General features: G+C 37.3%; 1 protein-coding gene across 1 annotated transcript in view; it reads right to left on the bottom strand.

Annotated features, from left to right (window-relative positions):
* The window catches only part of chrna7.L (cholinergic receptor, nicotinic alpha 7 L homeolog), a 74,279-nt gene that overhangs the window by 11,725 nt on the left and 42,542 nt on the right, over window positions 1–20,012 (bottom strand). The window contains exons 3-7 of the mRNA XM_018253016.2: window positions 16,425–16,469; window positions 13,079–13,188; window positions 4,818–4,897; window positions 3,109–3,276; window positions 1,930–2,124 (exon numbers count right to left, since the gene is read on the bottom strand). Coding sequence (XP_018108505.1) covers window positions 1,930–2,124; window positions 3,109–3,276; window positions 4,818–4,897; window positions 13,079–13,188; window positions 16,425–16,469 — 598 coding nt within the window. The remainder of the gene's footprint in view (window positions 1–1,929; window positions 2,125–3,108; window positions 3,277–4,817; window positions 4,898–13,078; window positions 13,189–16,424; window positions 16,470–20,012) is intronic.

The following is a 20,012-nucleotide window of genomic DNA, read 5'->3' on the forward strand; positions in this document are numbered from 1 at the left end:
ACCTAATAATCTGTGACTGTGTTTTTAATTCAATTTATTTGAACTTTACAGGAGTACCAAGATCAAATTATAGCCAATTCATATTGCATTATGATATCCATCTGTTAGTTTCTAACAAATGGGACAGTGAAACTGTAAGTGTGCTCGAATTGGCACAAGCATAAAAACCTTGTTCCATGATGATTCATGAAGATATATTGAGCAGTCATTTATGCTTTACTTGCGATATTTATTATTATCCTTATTATTACTAAGGATAAGGGCCCACTCTCTCTTTTTTTATTGTACAAATGTGTGTTTTTCTTTTATAGGTAAGGCAAGGTCCTAGTTAATGTAAGTACAGTATACAATAAAAAGATCACAGACTTTATGGTGTTCATGCCTATTTGGTATAATTGATGTAGAGTTTTCAGATAAAAAATATGTTTATCATTATCCCTTTGTGGGTATTGTTTATTAGTATTCTCTATTTATAAGTAAGGGATTTCAATTACAAACGCATAGTTTCTACCAAAAGCTTATTGGAATTAATACTGTACTTCAAACTGAATCCGTGGTTTCATGCTCGTGCCTAAGTGCAGGTAAATCTCAATTGTGTGTGTCCATAATGTTAATGTATGAAAACAATAATTTGCCGTAGTCTAGACTCTGTCCTTTGTAATGATTAGTCTTGCAACCACTTTTTAGATTATATTAAATTAACTTTGCGAGTAAGTAAGTAGGAAAACTTAGACCCAATCTGGTGTCTCAAATAGCCATAAGTTTGCTACCGTAGTGTAACCCATAGTAACCAGCCAGCCTGTGGTCTGATCCATCTGACTGCACTAGATTAATGTAAGCTAATTGCTAGCTGGTTGCCATGGATTACTGGATATTTTCTTATGTTATTATAAAAAGTTATTAAAAGCAAAATAACCCCACCTACACAGACACATTCTTGTATTTTTATAATGAAAAAGAAAATAAGTTTATAGGTTATGCTTTGCCTACACTTGATATTTTTTATTATCGCTTCCAAAATCCTTTGTTTCTTCTCCCATAAAAATCCCTCAAGAACCATACTGACTCACTTTGTGCTTTGCAGGACACTGCAGGATGCTTACAATATAGACAGGGGAAACCCTGCACCCTCAGAACATTGGAAGTAATATAACAGAGTTTTTCGGCACAGATGGAAAATATACGGTGCAGGCATGGTTGTATTGCCCAGATACACAGACAATGCACTGACTGTATGCTTCCTAACTGCATTTATATTTGTATGTTGTATGTCTCCTATATGCATTACCCTGTACTATGCACAATTATGCAAATGTTGTATACACAGCTCAGAACAAACACAAAGTACACTGAAGAAACACTTAATAAAGCTGCAATTATGTAACACTTTTGAGTTGTATGGCAGCTGTAGTACATTATAAGCTACCTAGCCACACCTGCTGATGAGCCTTGTTCCTAGTGTTTGCCATGTAATACAGGAAAGGGTTTAAACAACTTAGAATATAATATTTACAGTGGTGAATACAATACCTTTATTTGTACAAGGTGAGAAACTTTTAGACACTACCATAATCGAGAAAAAAAGGCATTAAGGTACATCTTACATTGCCTATTAAACCTTATATTGTCTTTTGTAAAAGAAGGATTTGCAAAGCTTTGTTACATATTTAAATACACTCTTGATTTCTGTTCAGGATTCTGTAATGATTACTGCAGAAGAAAATGCAAGCAGCAAGTACTATAATACTTAAAAATATATTGTGAAAGTGATAGACGTTTATCATGCCATACAAACAGATTGTATGCTTCTTGAAATGGTAGAAGATTTAGCTCTTAATAGAAAGAGATGCATTATTAAGATTCACAGAAATACAAAATAGTTTTCTAGTTTTAACAAAGTCAATTGTCATTCTAGTGCTGGATATTTACCAAGTGAGATCTTTTCTCCTGAGTCTGCTGGAAGCAAGAACACCAGCAGGGCTAGAGCAGATATCAGCACACAGGGAATTAGAAGGTTAAGTCCGTAGTATAAAGTTCTGCGCCTCATTATTATCGTAAATGTCACATCAAGGTATGGTTCCTTGCAGCATTCATAATAATTCTCACTTCTTTTTCCAGGAACACCTGCATAGAAAATATTGATTTGTCTTTAGAAATTATTTCATTTTTCTTACAGTTTTAACCTCATGATTATTAGCCATTACAAAGGCAGCTTAATATTTAAAGTGCCTCCTTAATAAGCTTAGCCATAAACAATATAAGAGTACATAAATAGTACATCTGCATCCATAGCTTTTGAAAAAACCATAAGAAACATCTTCTGATTGCATTGATCTATTTTAAAACCTACCTCCTCAAATAACGTTAGCAGATTAGAATGGCTTGCCTTATGTGTCATAATAAAATGTGAATTTTACTGATTTCCAATTTAGTTTTTTATCACTTTATAATAATCCGGAGAAGTTGGAACATTAAAAAACAGGGTTCCCAGAAAAGACACTGGTCAAGGTTTCCCAGAAAAGACACTGGTCATGTTTATAATTTATCAGTAATGCAGTCAGTAATGCAGTCAGTTGCTAATTCCTGTAAAAAACCTTTAGTCAATATTGAAAAAACTGCACTGAAGTAGAACATTATTACTATAACAGGTTTAGTGGAAGGCAAGTTGGTTGTTGTGCAGCTCATCATGAGAAACAACACCAAAGCTGTTATCCGTGAAGCACTAAAGTCCTAGGTTCAGTTCCAGCTAAGACACTATTGCAAAAAGTAAGTTTACTCTAGTTTCCTCTTAAACATGCAGATTCCTGTTAAAATTATGTGTGACCTTAGATTGTAAGCTCCATTAACTTCTACCATATTTCTTGTCAGAACCAGTTATCTTTTGGTATGGATCAATGCAGTAGTATGTGTAAAACGTATATCTGTTATTGGTAAAGGTAACATGATATCACGTTTCCCCAATGTACTGTATTTGGGCTGCAATAATGCGTATTCGGATATCAGCTGGTCTTGTTACGTTTTGTTTTTCAGACTCACTACAGAGTTTTTGCACATACAGTATAGGTTTCTCTCTCTATAACAGGAAATAGCCTCAAGTTGAATACATACCCACAAGATCCCACTCTCCATTTGAGATATATTCAGATATGTCTGATTCTATCATCTGCAGGTCAAGTGACCATCCACCATAGGTCCATGAGCCAAACTTCAGGTTACATTTCTGTATATCAAAAGGAAACCATCGTACATCTATGTAACACGAACTTTTGAAAATCCCTGAATTGTCAAGAAAAAATAATTGAATGGATATTATCAGATATTGTACAAAAGAGAAAGCAGTTTTTTTTAGCAATGTACAAGAATGAATATAATCTACTTCCAGCTGCTTTGCTTATCACGAAACATGTTTGACTAAACATGTGTAAGGAAGTGTTTCTTAGATCAGGTTCCCTTCTGCCATATACTTGTACCTTACATAAAGTAAATGGTTCAATGGTTCAATGGTTCAATGCACCAGGACAGAATTCTCTGTAGGTGGAAGGACACAGTGGAAATAGGACAGTCTCACTAGTACTTTGAAAACCAATGTGAAGTAAAAAAGAAATGCAAAGGTATGTGCGTTTGCTAGCATATATAACACTGTCCAAAAGTCCAAGTCCATCACTGAGACCTGTGATTATTTCATTATTTATAAAAAAAAGTATACATATTTTTCTCAAATAAATAGTACCTTCGATCTTGTTTGTCTATAATAAACCTACCTAACTGCCAATAGCAAGTAGTTATTGAATGATCTTCGTATTACAAGTTATCAAAATGTAAGCAAAGACCTTATTTGTTGGTATTTGCACCTGCACTTGGGCAATTCTGCAAAAATATTTAATATGAGCCGACTTATTAAATACAAGCATATGTGTGACAGTAATAGTGTTGGTAGTTTAACAACTAAGCAATATTAAATGATTGGATTACTATAATACCATTATAAAAGTATTGATATTATCCACATATATTTTTACATGTTGTTCTAATACCAATTTTTTGGCTCAATTTCAGCAGGAAAGAACATAATGAAGTTACGTGATGTGTGTTTTCCCACCTTGAGTGACAGCATGAAATAAGGGTTACATTTACAGTTGTATAAGCTTTGGTTTTATAAAACCAGAAAATTAAGTAATTTGTTTAAAAACTACTTTGCAGAACATATACTATTTTATGAACAGTGGCATAACTAGTAAATGTAAGTTGCAATTATTATACTATTGGGATAATTTGTATATTGCTGTACTGAAAGTTGTTTCCTGCTTTGCACCCTTTTAGTTTGTTGGTTTGTTGAGAAAATGGTTACTCTTTAGTGATTCATTATTAAAAAAAAATGTAGCCAGAACTTTAAAATATGAGGACATTAAAGTCCCCTCCAACCTCGTTGACAATAAATGAACCATGCCTTGGTGACCTCCTATAATCATTATAACTTTTTAAACAACATTTACCATAGCTACAGATGCAGCCACTTTGGTTTGTCTGTTTGACACAGAATAACTAAACACAGATATCCCATTTATCTCATTTAACACAGAAAACTGCGTCACAACATCCCATCTAATTAAAGCATTCACCATTGTGAACAATGGTGCTTTGGTATGCTAATGAAAAGGTTAAATGCATTAAATGAGTTAAGATGACTTTAGATAGCACAGTTTATTCAATTAACTCTGAGTCATGACGCATTTAACTCACAAATCCAAGTGGCTTCATCTGTATATAGAGAGAGACAGAGCACAAAGGCAGTGCAGTTCATTACTCAAAAATCTCACCTGGTGGCAGATATTGGCAATGTCCACTGGAGTTCACAAGTACATTAGTATGAAATGAGGCATCAAATCTTTCATCTGCACTACACAATAGAAAATAGATAAAATAACAGCAGTCGGTTGAAATAAAAACAATTCTATTACATCGGCATACCTTTTATTTACTTATAAAGACAGTTAATAATTCTCACTTAACTGATAATAAAGCATGGCATGCTGATAAACAGGAATGCCCAAAGCTGGGCCAAGTAATATTGTGCCAAAGGCTCATCATCCTTACCCCCCCTACACAGTTTGCATGGCACTCCACCCCTGACTCTCTCTCCAGCTGTCCACATGACTCTTGGCTATTGTTCCCCTGTCCTCTAAATGCCCACCCCTAATTCTGATCCTGTGTATGTTGAATAAGCTTTAAAGGGATAGTTCACATTAAAATGAACTTTACGTACAATGTAGACATTGATATTCTGAGATAGTTACATAGTTAAATCACGTTGAAAAAAGACAATGTCCATCAAGTTCAACCCAACCAAATGAAAACCCAGTATCCATACACACACACACACATACTTTCACATAATTGATATATACCCACTATAGAATTTAGTATCACAATAGCCTTTGATATTATGTCTAGCCAAGAAATGATCCAAGCCACTCTTAAAGGCATTAACAGAATCAGCCATCACAACATCACCCGGCAGTACATTCCACAACCTCACTGACCTCACTGTAAAGGACCCCCTACGTTGCTTCAAATGAAAGTTCCTTTCTTCTAGTCTGAAGGGGTGGCCTCTGGTGCGGTGAACCTCTTTATGGGTAAAAAGGTCCCCTGCTATTTGTCTATAATGTCCTCTAATGTACATGTAAAGTGTAATCATGTCCCCTTGCAAACACCTTTTTCCAGAGAAAACAAACCCAACCTTGACAGTCTACCCTCATGTAAGTCTTCCGTCCCTCTAACCAGTTTAGTTGCATGTCTCTGCACTCTCTCCAGCTCATTTATATCCCTCTTAAGGACTGGAGACCAAAACTGCACTGCATACTCCAGATGAGGCCTTACCAGGGACCTATAAAGAGGCATAATTATGTTTTCATCCCTTGAGTTAATGCCTTTTTTATGCAAGACAGAACTTTATTTGCTTTAGTAGCCACAGAATGACACTGACGAGAATTAGACAATTTGCTATCTACAAAAACCCCAAGATCCTTCTCATTTAAGGAAACTCCCAACACACTTCCATTTAGTGCATAACTTGCATTTATATAATTTTTGCCAAAGTGCATAACCCTGCATTTATCAACATTGAACCTCATTTTCCAGTTTGCTGCCCAGTTTTCCAACTTAGACCAATCACTCTGCAAAGTGGCAGCATCCTGCATGGAACCTATAGTTCTGCACAATTTAGTATCATCTGCAAAAATAGAAATAGTACTTTTAATGCCCACCTCCAGGTCATTAATAAACAAGTTGAAAAGCAAGGGACCTAGTACAGAGCCCTGCGGTACTCAACTAACAACACTGGTCCAATTAGAAAATGTTCCATTTACCACCACTCTTTGTAGTCTATCTTTTAGCCAGTTCTCTATCCAGGTACAAATACTATATTCCAGGCCAATATTCTTTAATTTAACCAGTAACCTTCTGTATGGCACTGTATCAAATGCTTTAGCAAAGTCTACAAGATAATTTGCACTCTTTATTTTTTATTTTTTGGGGTTTTTCAATTATTTAGCTTTTTGTTCAGCAGCTCTCAGCTCAGTTTGGTATTTCAACAGCTTTCTGGTTGCTAAGGTCTTATTTACCCTTTCAACCAGGCAGTGGTTTGAAAGAGAGACTGGAATATGAATAGCAGAGGGGCTGAATACGAAGATAAATGATAAAAAGTAGCAATAAAAATACAATTGTAAACACACAGAGCAATGTTTTTTTGGCTGTTGGGATCAGTGACCCCTATTTGAAAGCTAAAAAGAGACAGAACAGGAAAGCAAATCATTAAAAACCAATAAAAAAGAAACAATTAAGACCAGTTGCAAAGTTGCTAAGAATAGACCACTCTATATCTAATAAAACACAACACAAATGTTTTAAAGGTAAACTGGAACAATTCCATGTATTGTATTGGCCATGAAGAGAGTGTACCCTGTAGTTACTTATTCCATTTGAACCTTTGGTGGGTCTAATAAATACTTTTTTGTCATTTTTTTTAGCAGCATATTCATTCAGATTTTAGTTTACAAAATATGCACAGCAAAACATGATTGTGACTTTTCCTTTGGTCACACTGTTATAATATGATTTTTATATTTACAAAAAAAACTATAATTGCATTCTGTTGTGGTGACAAAACATGCTTGCAAAAAGAAAACACAATTGCAATAAAAAAGCAATCACAAATTATAATATAAACAGCTTGCCTAAAGGCTGAACACATCCTGTTGACTGCTATAGTATCTCAACAGATTTTAGCTGGCAAGATTTTCATTTATTTATTCTTCATAATTTGTGCATGTGCAGTAGAACTAAAAGCCGAACTTTAACTAAAAAGTCAGCTATTTTGTTCTACTGTGCATGCGTTTGCCCAGGGAAATTTGAAGAAAGAAGAAGCCGGAAGAGGATCGCTCCGTGGTGCTCGCTAGAAAAACCCCTGGCCGGTGCAGTTTTCTGCCAATAGGAGCACCGGCCTGGGGTTTCAGGTAAGTCAATACAATCTCTTGGGGATGCCTAACATTTGGCACCCCCAAGTGCAAACAGACTTTCCTTCTCCTTTAAACATTCTTACTTAATTAATTAGAAAAGTCTTGGCAACGTGCTGTTCCAAATGAAAGGCTGAAACCTGGCACTGTAATGTATACAGATCTAAATGATTGTTTAGAATTGTACTATTCAAATACAAATAAATTGTGATACAATTTATATGAGTTACAAGACTACCAATCTTACATCAAAAATTGCCTTTTTTAACCATCACATAATAAGATTAAGCAATTAAGAATATTTGTAGATAATAATTAAAATTTACATCAGTGAATAAATCTCCTGAAGCTTATTCCAACATGATTGCTAGCCTGCATGAACACCCAGCCCTGCACTGCACTAACAGGCAACAAACAGCTTCTATTGTCTCTTTCAAAATCAGTTGCAGTTCAGCTCACTCTTATATTAGCTAGACAAAAAAAGTAACCAATACAGAATTATTCTGTATCCTTTTCATGTCGGGAAACAATGTGCTCCAGGGTGAGTCTGAATATCCAGCTTTGGTGTGGAATGTTAGGGTACATCAGCATGTGAGCAATTACATAAACCTTAGGTTTTGAGCTTTTATATTTCTTGCTATTTGTGAACTCTGAGGGGAAGTGCAAAAAAATATGTATCTTTCCTTGTTAGCCAAACTATCAGAAGAAAAAACTTTATAGTTTTAAAATCACAAAAAAAAAGAAAAACTACAGTTGAATATATGCGCTAACCTTAATAAATAACTATAAGGAAATATAAGAATGTAAGCGTTCAGGGCTCTGATTCCTTTTGTTCAGGTTGACATTTTACAAAATAAGGCAGAACATACTAGGCATATCCTGTACAGGTATGGGATCTCTTACATGGAAACCTGATATGCAGAAAGTTACAAATTACAGGAAGCCCATCTCCAATTGACTCCATTTTGAGCAAATACTTTTTTTCAGTCCCTTGTACTTGATCAAAACTAAGCTGCAAAAATCCAAAAAGGAAAAACAATTCTATTGGGTTTGTTTAATGCTTACATGTTTATATACTGTAGACTGATAGTGATCCAACTTTTGGAAAAATCCTTATAAGAAAACCCCAAGTCCCAAACATTCAAAATAGATCCCATATGTTATATAAGCAGAAACCGATGCGTGTGTATTATTATTTATACACTGCAACAAAGGTGATGGGCAATCATACTGATCCAATAATTCCTCAACTAAAAATATCATCATAATAGGGGCCTCTGCAGAAACATTGCCCAACATTTTTCAAACAATCCCAATTCATGCAATTCTCTCTTGTTTCTCCTAGAAACTGCCTTTGGAACATATGGCGCACTGTGGCACAGGTAAATGTTGGGAATACATAGTGGGGGTTATTTATAAACACTGGGCAAATTTGCACCTGGGCAGTAAACCTCAGCAATCATTTCAGTGTTCAACCTGCAGATGGCTAAAAAAGGTAATCACTGATTGGTTGCTATGAGTTACTGCCCAGGTGCAAATTTGCCAAATGTTTATAAATGAGCCCCATTGTATTTTATCTGTGAATAAGATGTAAGGGGATAGTTCACATATTATTGCAGTGATTTTAGGTTATCTGTAGTAGAGGAATGGCACTTGCACGAAAAATTATCACAGGTAAATGTACTAGTGTAATTCAGTTTCCAAGCCCTTTGTTATTGTTTTCAATCTTTTTAGATGTTTAATTCAGGCTTCTGCAGTATATACCAGGTTATTTTCTCCTCCAGTTTCTCTAGATCAAAGTGTTTGAGGCTATGAGTTGGTCTAGGAATAGTTTAAATTTTTATCTGCCTCCCTCCCTATCCATATGAATTAGACTTGGTTAATAGATAGATAGATAGATAGATAGATGTGGGGAATAGAAATCTTATTAGTAGCCAAGAGGTTTATGAGGATTGTCAGGATTCAGTCAGTAGCATCACGTGATTTTCCTTTGCCCTCCTGGAGGCTCCTGCAAAAAAAATGGTTGGCGTAGGCCCCTTCACATCTTAATACCCATGAGCCTTCAACCTACAGTACATGCACATGCATCAAGTGGTGCAGGTGCATACAGGAGGGTGCAGCAAGGATACAGGTATGTATTGGGCTCCTGTTTCCCCAAGACTACCATGCAGTTTAAGGATATGTTGCTGCATAGTTACCAACTGGAGTCAAAAGAAAAATGCATTGCAAATTTGATATTCAAGTTTTTTCAAATGCCAGTCTATGTTATTGCTGATTAAATATCTTTAGAGCATGAAGTTCTTTTACTTGTCTGAAATGTATTTATTAATTCTCACAGCTGTAAATTAAATTATACATATTTATTTAGTTCAATGGAGCCAGTCATCTGACGTACAGTTGTTGCTAACATTCTGAATAGAATAGCATGTCATGTCCAGAAAGAAAAATAGACTGGATTCAAGGTAGTTACAATTCCCTCAGTATGAAATTGCAAGAGTAATACTAATCTAGCTTTCTACATGATTCCACTACACTATATCTCTGTAGACATTTCAGAGGCATTTGTGCTGTAAAATTCCATTACTGTAAAAAGAAACTGTGTTTACTTTATCATGTATAATATAACTCACAAATAAAATCAATGAAGCGCTACAAGATCTTCTGTATCTTGTACAAATGGAACATTAACACAAGAACAATGAAACCACCTTAGACGGGAGGTCATTTTTAGGATGATGCTGCCTTGGGTTAATCATTTACAAAACATGTAAGCCAGTACAGCTGACTGCCCAAGAAAGCATTTTAAAATTATACTAATTACAATATATTGCCAATAAAGTTAGTGACACAACTCTAAGGCCAGCCAACTAAAATATAGAGAAGAACAGAGATATTCAATAGAATGAGACCTTTGAGACTTAAATGCATTTAACTTTTGCAAAGTAATCACTATAGTATGAACAGCTTTCAGCTTCCAAGCAGTAATTCTCAAAATTTTATAGTTCTAAATACACTAAACAACAGGCACTTGACAAGTAATGAGGGAAGGGGGAGCCTAGTGATGCTTTAAAGATAATGCCAAATGCAACACACAATAAATAAGATGCTTGAAGCACGCCAGTGAGTAATAGAGATGGGCCCATCTGGAAGTAAAAGAGTAATGCAAAGATATACAGTTTTCTGTATATTATTCAGAACATAAACAGCTGTAGGCAGGTAGTGCATAACTCCTGCACTTACCACCCTCCTGCAACAGTCCCCTGTAGGGGAGTAGGCACTGATACTGTGACTGTCTGCTATAACCCATTGCTTAGCAACAGGGCAGGATATGCAGTAAGGGTGCCTGGAGGCAAGCGTTCTGCATCGCCCCCTCCCTCTTAAATTATAGCGTGCATTGCCGGAGCACTAGCGCCTAGTAGCTAGTGCTCTGGAATTAATCTAATTGGCTGAGTGGCATGCCGCCCCTAAATCTATGCAGCCCTAGGCCTGTGCCTTTCAATTTCGCCGCAAATCCGGGCCTGCCTAGCAACCAGCCTCACGGTGATCTCAGGGCTACAGGAAGTTGCACGATAGCCTGGGAGCCAGCAGGAGGAGTAAAATGGAAAGTGTGCCAGAAAGAGTCACGACGTGGAGAAAGAAAGTGGCCTGAGAGCTGTCGGTGGGCCCAGAGAGTTGGAAGGCCCCACTAATGCAGTCATTTGGATCGGGCTGGCACAGGGAAGACAGATACTGTACCTGGAGAGAAATAGAGTGTGAGAGAAGTCCCAACTGCAGGAACAACCAGCAGGGAATTTCCATCTATGTATCCAAAGGGGCTGGTAGTCGCACTGCATGGCTGCAAATGCTAGACTCACCTAAAGGTTTTGTGTAAAGCATCCAAAGAGACATTAAAAGTTATGGTATCCTAAAGGAGAGCTCAAAGACTGCATTGCATTGGACTTAATTAAGAGACTTTATTTCTTATAGTTGGTCAGAAGGTTTGCACCTGCCTAGTTAGTTAGTGAGGCCCTGTGCTGCTTGTATTAGTTAACCTTTTTTTTTTTTAGATAAACAGTTATTAAGTTAACCAAAGTCTGTGTGTGCACTATTACTGTTTCCTAGTGGGGTGCCCATAGGTGCATTCCTGAATCTAATGGAAACATTGGGGTAACAGTCACCCTGGGTACCCTGGGGTACCCAGGGCACAAATAAGCACATACCTGATGAAGGACACCCCATTATTGATGAGTTCTGCCTGTACAAAGGGACATCATATAAAATGATAACTGAGCCCCCAGTCCCAATAAAGACAAATCTAAGCCAGGTAGGCAGGAGAGGGTTAATAGTGGTCTAGAAAGATAATATAAGACTGTGCTCATTTAATGTCTGGACCCTGCTACCAGAGGTCAAAAGGGTCATCATAAATTGAAATACAAGACAGGATTTTAGCAGCAAATAGCATGTACATTCTATGTGCAGTTGCCAGATATGGACCACAATGCTTGCTCTATTGCACCCAAGAAACCATTATCTTGAGAAATATGTGTCTCCGAATATGTGTCTCTGCCCTGAAGCAGAAAGGTTTATGCTATTTATGGAAAGGGTATATAAGCTTGGACAAATAGGTGTGGTATTTGAAGCTCTCCATGTTATATTTGTGACATTGTGACAAACTTCACAAGATTCTTCCCAAGAACCTTGTCTAAGATTCTGGTAAGATTCTGGTAAGCAAATTACCAACAGATCCCACTAGGTGGAAGCACTACACTTATGAGTACCAGGTACCGAGTCTCTCCTAATACTGCTGCGGAGTGGTTCAGGTTTGTCCCTTGCCATCAGGTAAATGCCACACATGGAGTGTAACACCGACAGAAGGAGTGTTCATAGGGTTACACAGCAATACCTGATTCATTGCCAGAAAAGGTGAGAGACAAAACAAATCTATTCACACAATGCAATGTATTAAATCAAAGAGAATTTATACAATTCTTTAGAAAGCAGTACTCTTTTAAACTGATGTGGAAATTAAAAATATACCCTGTTTAATAATGTCTCACTTTGCCTTTATTTTGCTAAAAGTTTCAAGAAAACATATGAATATAAGTCATAGGTTATTTTAGCCCATATACAGTATATAAATATAGATAAATATAGATATAAAACATACAGTAATAGGAGGAAAATAATACAGTGATGAAGGGAGAAGTAAAGAAAGGCAACCGTCAAGGTTCACATAGCACATGGGGCTGCTAATGTTTATGTTATCACATTAACAAGGATGGACAAGGATAAAATTCCTATTAAACTAATTAATTGGTGTTTAGGGTCATTCTTGCTAGTCAAGATAAAAAGAAATGTGTAAATTATATTTTTGCTCTAAACAGACATTGAGTACAGGGCATACTGAATAACGAACTAGGTAAGGGCCACAATGACAAAGCTATAGTAAGCAGTGTTGCCTATGCCTGTCTTAAAGAGCTTGAAAAATTGGTTATTTTCTACCTGCCCTGGATTTAGAAATGTATAAAAGTATAAACACATTGCAATGGCTGACAAATTAAGAGTTTTGCTAACATGAATTGACATACCTGTTATAGAGAAGAATATCAGGCTTCCAAGTCTGTCCATCTGGAAAACGAACATTTTTTACTCCAGGGTAGTCAGACATGTTCCACTGCAAATAGTAATCTGTCCATTGCTGTTAAAGATATGAATTATAATTGGATTAAAAGCATATTTTGTGTTTACACTATATAAGAATTTAAATAATGCTCAACTAAATGTGCAGCTGTCATTCAAAATGCTATTTCTTTTATCTGACAGGAGGAAATGTCTTGAAAGAAGAGGCCTTATCTACTATTAGAATACCATTTGGGAGCTGCTTCTGATTTCACAGGCCAGGATCTAGCTGTAGGAAAAAGCTCATAAATGGACCAAAATAAAGGGTGTCTGAGTATAAGATTATATGCTGCATGAAACTGGAAGCAGCTGATCGTTTAGCAGAACTGTACAATAACTGTGATTGCTTGTTTTTAAGAAGCACCACAGAAATGGGTTCCTTTGTTAGGAAATGGTCTATTATGGCTGGGTACAATTTTTAGATTATTAAGAATAAAAAAAAGTTTTATGGCTGTGATGCTTTATTATGTCTTCTTTCTGTATTGGGAAGCTAAAATGAAGAAGAAAGGGGCATATAATGCACTCATTTCAGTATACTATGAACAGAAAATGAATTAAAGGTATAATTTAATAATGTGAGAAATAATGAGAGAAAGATATCTTGTAAGATTTTCGGGCCGTGTGTGGAGTGTCCCAACAATTTTCGTGCAATGGCGATTGGTCTTTTAGTCGATCAGACAGGTTAGAAAATGTCTGTCAGCTACCGATAATATCTCTGCATGTATTGCCAATATCAGTGGGAGACTGTCACCAGCTTTTGTTGGCCATAACTTTGGTACGATTACTGTCAGGGGCAGAACATCGGCTGATCTGTTCTTTTACTACTTTATTTGATCTGAATTGTCAGTGGCAGTAAGGGAGATTGTACCACACAATCGTTCATCAGACATCAAGGATATATCTGCACGTCTATGGCCAGCTTTAATCATGGGCTACAACATTATCTTAACCAGAAAGATAGGCCCAGGTTAGATTGTGTCCACAGATCCCAGCCGGCTCCCACTTGTATCCCTTCAAGTCTGCAAATTCTGTTACTAAAATAAAAGAGCCAGCGCCAGAGGCACAGGAGACAGACAAACAGGCAAATAGGGTAATATTGTTTTGCAATGTTGCCACCTCTTGTGTAGGGAACAGATCGCTTGTTACACCATATATGTGTGACCTTCCTTTACTGTCAACCTTCACCAAAAAGGGTTAAAAAGGACTCTCCTCAAGAGCTTGTTTAGGTGGGTACTCACAAACAAATAATATCAGCTTGCACGTAAAATCTGGAGCGTTTCCCTTCGTGTAGAATGGCAATGGTTAAAATAGAGCATATCTATGCACCGTCCAACTGGAGGCCCCCCTGATTGCACCGGTCCACAGCAACAAGTCCCAAGATGATCAGGCTTGGGAAAACGAATATTAGAATGTTTTCGTTCGTTCCTTGTATGTGATGGTTGTTTGCGTTCGTTCCTCGTGTGCAGTACTCGGCGCCTACCAGTGACGTCACCTGCCTTCCAGTGACGTCACTGGTAGGCGCCGAGTATTGCACACGAGGAACGAACGCAAACAACCATCACATACAAGGAACGAACGAAAACATTCTAATATTCGTTTTCCCAAGCCTGATCATCTTGGGACTTGTTGCTGTGGACCGGTGCAATCAGGGGGGCCTCCAGTTGGACGGTGCATAGATATGCTCTATTTTAACCATTGCCATTCTACACGAAGGGAAACGCTCCAGATTTTACGTGCAAGCTGATATTATTTGTTTGTGAGTACCCACCTAAACAAGCTCTTGAGGAGAGTCCTTTTTAACCCTTTTTGGTGAAGGTTGACAGTAAAGGAAGGTCACACATATATGGTGTAACAAGCGATCTGTTCCCTACACAAGAGGTGGCAACATTGCAAAACAATATTACCCTATTTGCCTGTTTGTCTGTCTCCCGTGCCTCTGGCGCTGGCTCTTTTATTTTAGTAACAGGCTACAACATTATGCAGAGCCCCCCCCCCCACACACACACACACACACACCTTACTTCCACCTTACTTCCTAGAACTTAAGCAGTTTTGTTGCTTTGCAATCGTGTAGAGATTCGTATCCACAGACCCAGTGCAATCTTTATGTTCATGTTTATGTTTAATATATAAAATTCAGCATATCTATCATTATTCTATTTTAGACTTTAGTTCCCCCTTAAATATATTTTTTGCTTGTAATGATGTTTAGCTTATTCAGTAAATAATAAAACATTTGGGATTTATTTTACTTTTTGTTGCATTGCCCTTTTCATGCTAAGCGTAAGTCTACTGTTTGCTGTAATATTATTTTTATTATTATTATTTAGAAGAAGAAGAACTCCATAAAGTGCTGGTGAACATAAATAAACAATGATTAGTACTAGTATTCCAAAAATACTGAGGAAGATAGGTTTGATTGAAATGTACTCAAGTGAAAATAGACATTTTGATATATGTAGTTGCAATGACTAGCTCAGCAGTGTGTCTGTCAGCAATCAATAATGCTGTCAGTTTTAAAGCCTCTGTTTGATAATTATGATTAGACCTGAGGGAATAAGTTCTTGTTGTCACCACACAAATGACTTATGTCTAAATGTGTTTGTAGGTCACATACATTGTTATCCATTTTACTCTGTCATACAATAAACCTGTGGAATGAGTAAAAGAACACGTGAGTTGATAACATGTATGGGTCAGAGAGTGACAGACAACCCACTGCATGATTGTAGACCAATATGAAATGTATGGTGCATTCATTAGATCTCTCAAGGATATCAGTAACTCATTTACGAATACTGTATATTTTTTAAGGTATCCATGTCTCTTGCATATCTTATACATAAAGAAGAAATGTTGTCCATTTGTTGTTCTTTATGCATTCCTACATAGTATGACCAAATGCAATGAATCTTCTCCAGGGACCAACCTCGCATTTATGGAGAGATCAATGGGTACTTTTGGTTAACCTTTATATCTTAGGACCCTACCCTTATTCAATATAAATCATTCACTTGTACACTAAATGCAACTTCCTCTATTCCGGGAGAAGGTCAGCATCTACTTTTTGGAACCAAAGTTTAGTCCCCCAAATGATGTTTTTCATTGTTTGACTTAATTTATATAAATGAGTTGTATGTAAGATCTATCCATGTTTCCACATTTTGATTAATGTATATATATATACAGTATATATATATTTATAAATATACATATAAATAGGCATGCTATCGTGTAAGTAATTGAAAACCCTACCATTTGTAGCCATATGTTTGTTGTTAGTACTTGATTCTTTTCATCCTATAACAAGAAAAAGATAATTAGAGAGTAGCACTGACACAATCAATTTCAATAGATTCTTTGTTGTTTTTTCTACACCCATATTTCCTCACTACATTGTCTTTGTCAGACAGCACTCACTGTTCCCATATGCCGAAAATGTGACACGTCAGAGTTATGATGATGATGTATCTTGCTAAGATTTCTGAAACAACATGGTTCTCTCTGCTACAAAATGTATAGTATTGCATTATATTTAGCAACACAATATAATGGCATCTTGTTTATTTGAAACACTAAAATGAAACCTTAACAGCTGCTTTGTCACCTAAAAATAAAACAGATACTTATCTGATACAGGTATGGGACTTGTTATCCAGAATGCTTGGGACTTGGGGTTTTCTGGATAACGGATCTTTCCTTAATTTTAATTTTTATACCTTAAAGGAGAATTCAACCATAAAGTAAAACAAACCCTACCCCCTACCCTACATAGACCCCCCCTCCCCCCCAGTTTAGTTGTCCCTAACTTTACTTACCCCTCGGTGCAGATTCTGTCCAGCGGAGTTCACAACAGCCATCTTCCGGCTCTTCGGTAATCTTTGGAATGAGAGCGGAGCTTCTGCAGTTTCCATGACTTTCAGCACATTCACAGTTGTCGCAAAACAGAACATCGCTCCTACTGGGCATACGCCGATACTGCACTTACTTCCCGAAGATTACCAAAGAGAAGAAGATGGCCATCGTGAACTCCACTGGGCAGAATCTGCACCGAGGTGTAAGTAAAGAGTTCGGGGCATTTGCCTGGGGGGCGGGAGAAGGGAGGGGGGTCTATGTAGGGTAAGGGGGTAGGGTTTTTTTTACTTTACGGTTGAATTCTCCTTTAGGTCTACTAGAATATCATGTAAACATTAAAAAAAAACAATATGCTGGTTTTGCTTCCAATAAGGATTAATTATGTTTTAGTTGGGATCAAGTACAAGGTACTGTTTTATCATTACAGAGAAAAAGGAAATCATTTTGAAAAATCTGGATTATTTGGATAAAATGGAGTCTGTGGGAGATGGCCTTTCCGTAAACTGGAGCTTTCTGGATAACGGATTTCCGGATAACAGGTCCTATACTTGTATCTACTGATCAGCAACAATGTTTTGCCACTAAGGAAATACTCGGGAAAGACTTAAACAGTATTGAGTTCCAAATTAAAGAAAGATCCTGTCCTAGATAACAGGTCCCATAACTGTATGTGTTCACTAGGCTAAAAATCATTTTGTTTTATAGTTGTTCAAAGCATTCTTGTATTATTTTACAAAACTATAGAAGATACTACATATGTAAAAGTAAAATAAAAATCACAGCCCTTGTCTTCCATTCCCTGTTAACTTTCCTATAAAATGTGGAAAAAAATAGATTTTTCTATCTTTCCATTCACTAAGGTACTATGTACATAGATATATAGAGTTTGTTTAATTGCAATCAAGTGAAATCTGTATTAACACTATGTGGTAAAGCTATTAATAAAGCACTATTACACGCAGACATTTGCTTTTTTCTAACAGCTGCACTGTAGTGGTTGTGATATCCTTAACTATTAAAACACATGTTAAGAAATATGGAAATGTGTGTATTGGAGCGAGTTAATACTAACATAAATATGAAGGGGTAGCTATCAACTCTCTGCTCAGACTGGGACTAAGGTAATGAGAGGATCCCAGAAACAGTTACCCATAGCAACTAATCATCAGGTAGTATTTACTGTTTAGTTGTTTAAAAGCAAACATCTTATTGATTACTGCTACTGGGCAAACTTAGTGCCTTTTGTTTCATACGGAGCATACTCTATGTATGAATTAAAGCTATGAAGTTAACAGTTCAATTCTAGCACCAGTGGATTTTGGACCTCAGAAATTGTGTCATATAATTGTATATGAAAGCAGTGACTCAAAATGTGTGTGTGTGTAAGGAAGTGAAACCTCCTTTTTGGCCTGGTAACATCAAAGGCAAGACAGACTGAAGATGCGAGACCAGATGGGAGGCTGCACCCTGCCTGAACTATGCAAGTTGGGCGGTCAGTAGCAGGGTCACCTCTGAGGTAAGAGGTAGCTGTACTAGTCAGTAATGCTAACCTGTGTCCCCAATGAGAAGTTAGTCTAGAGCAGGGCTGTCCAACTGGCGGCCCACGGAACCCCCCTTCTGTGGCCCCCCACATGCTGTGTCTGCTTACCATATGTAATCACTACTGATATACTGATATTCACTCTTGTGACACCTCTATTGTTTATATCCTAAAGGCCTGTACTGTTCACACCTGAGACCCAGACTGAAACTGCCCACATTGTTCACCTGTTCACACTTTATACAAAATGCTAATGGGGCACCAGCACTGTGTCACTGTGTGTAGTACAGATTTCAATGATAGCTTTCCCTGTCTCCTGCTCTGTTCTGCCTTCCCTCCCTGTGTGTGCCATTCTCTGCTTGCTCAGTGCTGCTTGTGTGTGCCATTCTCTGCTTGCTCAGTGCTGCTTGTGTGTGCCATTCTCTGCTAGCCCAGTGCTGCTTGTGTGTGCTATTCTCTGCTTGCCCAGCGCTGCTTGTCTGTGCCATTTTCTGCTTGCCCAGTGCTGCTTGTCTGTGCCATTTTCTGCTTGCCCAGTGCTGCTTGTGTGTGCATTTATCTGATTGCCTACTGCTGCTTGTGTGTGCCATTCTCTGCTTGCCCAGTGCTGCTTGTGTGTGCCATTCTCTACTTGCCCAGTGCTGCTTGTGTGTGCCATTCTCTGCTTGTAGACAGCTCAGGAGAAGCTCATTTACTGTATGCTGGACATGACAGAGAATTAGGAGGAAATATTTATTGGCAGAGGGGGCCTCCTTACCCCCAAAATGAATACTTAAGCAACAGATAGTTTATATCATATTAAGTGGCATATGAAAGAATCTTACCAAACTGTAATATATATTTAAGTAAATATTGCCCTTTTACATCTCTTGCCTTGAGCCACCATTTCGTGATGGTTTGTGTGCTGCCTCAGAGATCACCTGACCAGAAATACTGCAGCTCTATCTGTAACAGGAAGAAGTGTGGAAGCAAAAGACAGAACTCTGTCTGTTAATTGGCTCATGTGAGCAAACATGTATGGTTTCTTGGTATGTTTGTGAGCACCGTGAATCGTACAATCCCAGGAGGCGGCCCTTATTTTTTAATATGGCAATTTTCTATTTATTATTACCCAAAGGCACATACTACTAAAAAGTATATTATTATGAAAATGGTTTTATGCAATATCTTTATCTTTTATCTTTTAGAGACCTACATTGTTCAGGGGAATAATTTTCCTTTAACAGCTATTGGCACTGTGGAGAAGGAACTTGTGTGAGGATGCTCTGGAGAAATATTGATTTTGTGTAACTCATTAATATTAAAAACATTGGTCTTCCAGTACACCAGTCTAACCAGCCTGTATCTTGCCATCCCTGTGAGAAGTAGAGTCTGTGCGTTGGTCTACTTCTTACAGCAAATATACCAAGTATGGGCAAGAATACTGCACTTTTAAATTCAAAATATAT

Source organism: Xenopus laevis, chromosome 3L, assembly GCF_017654675.1.
Source record: "Xenopus laevis strain J_2021 chromosome 3L, Xenopus_laevis_v10.1, whole genome shotgun sequence".
Lineage (NCBI taxonomy): Eukaryota > Metazoa > Chordata > Amphibia > Anura > Pipidae > Xenopus > Xenopus laevis.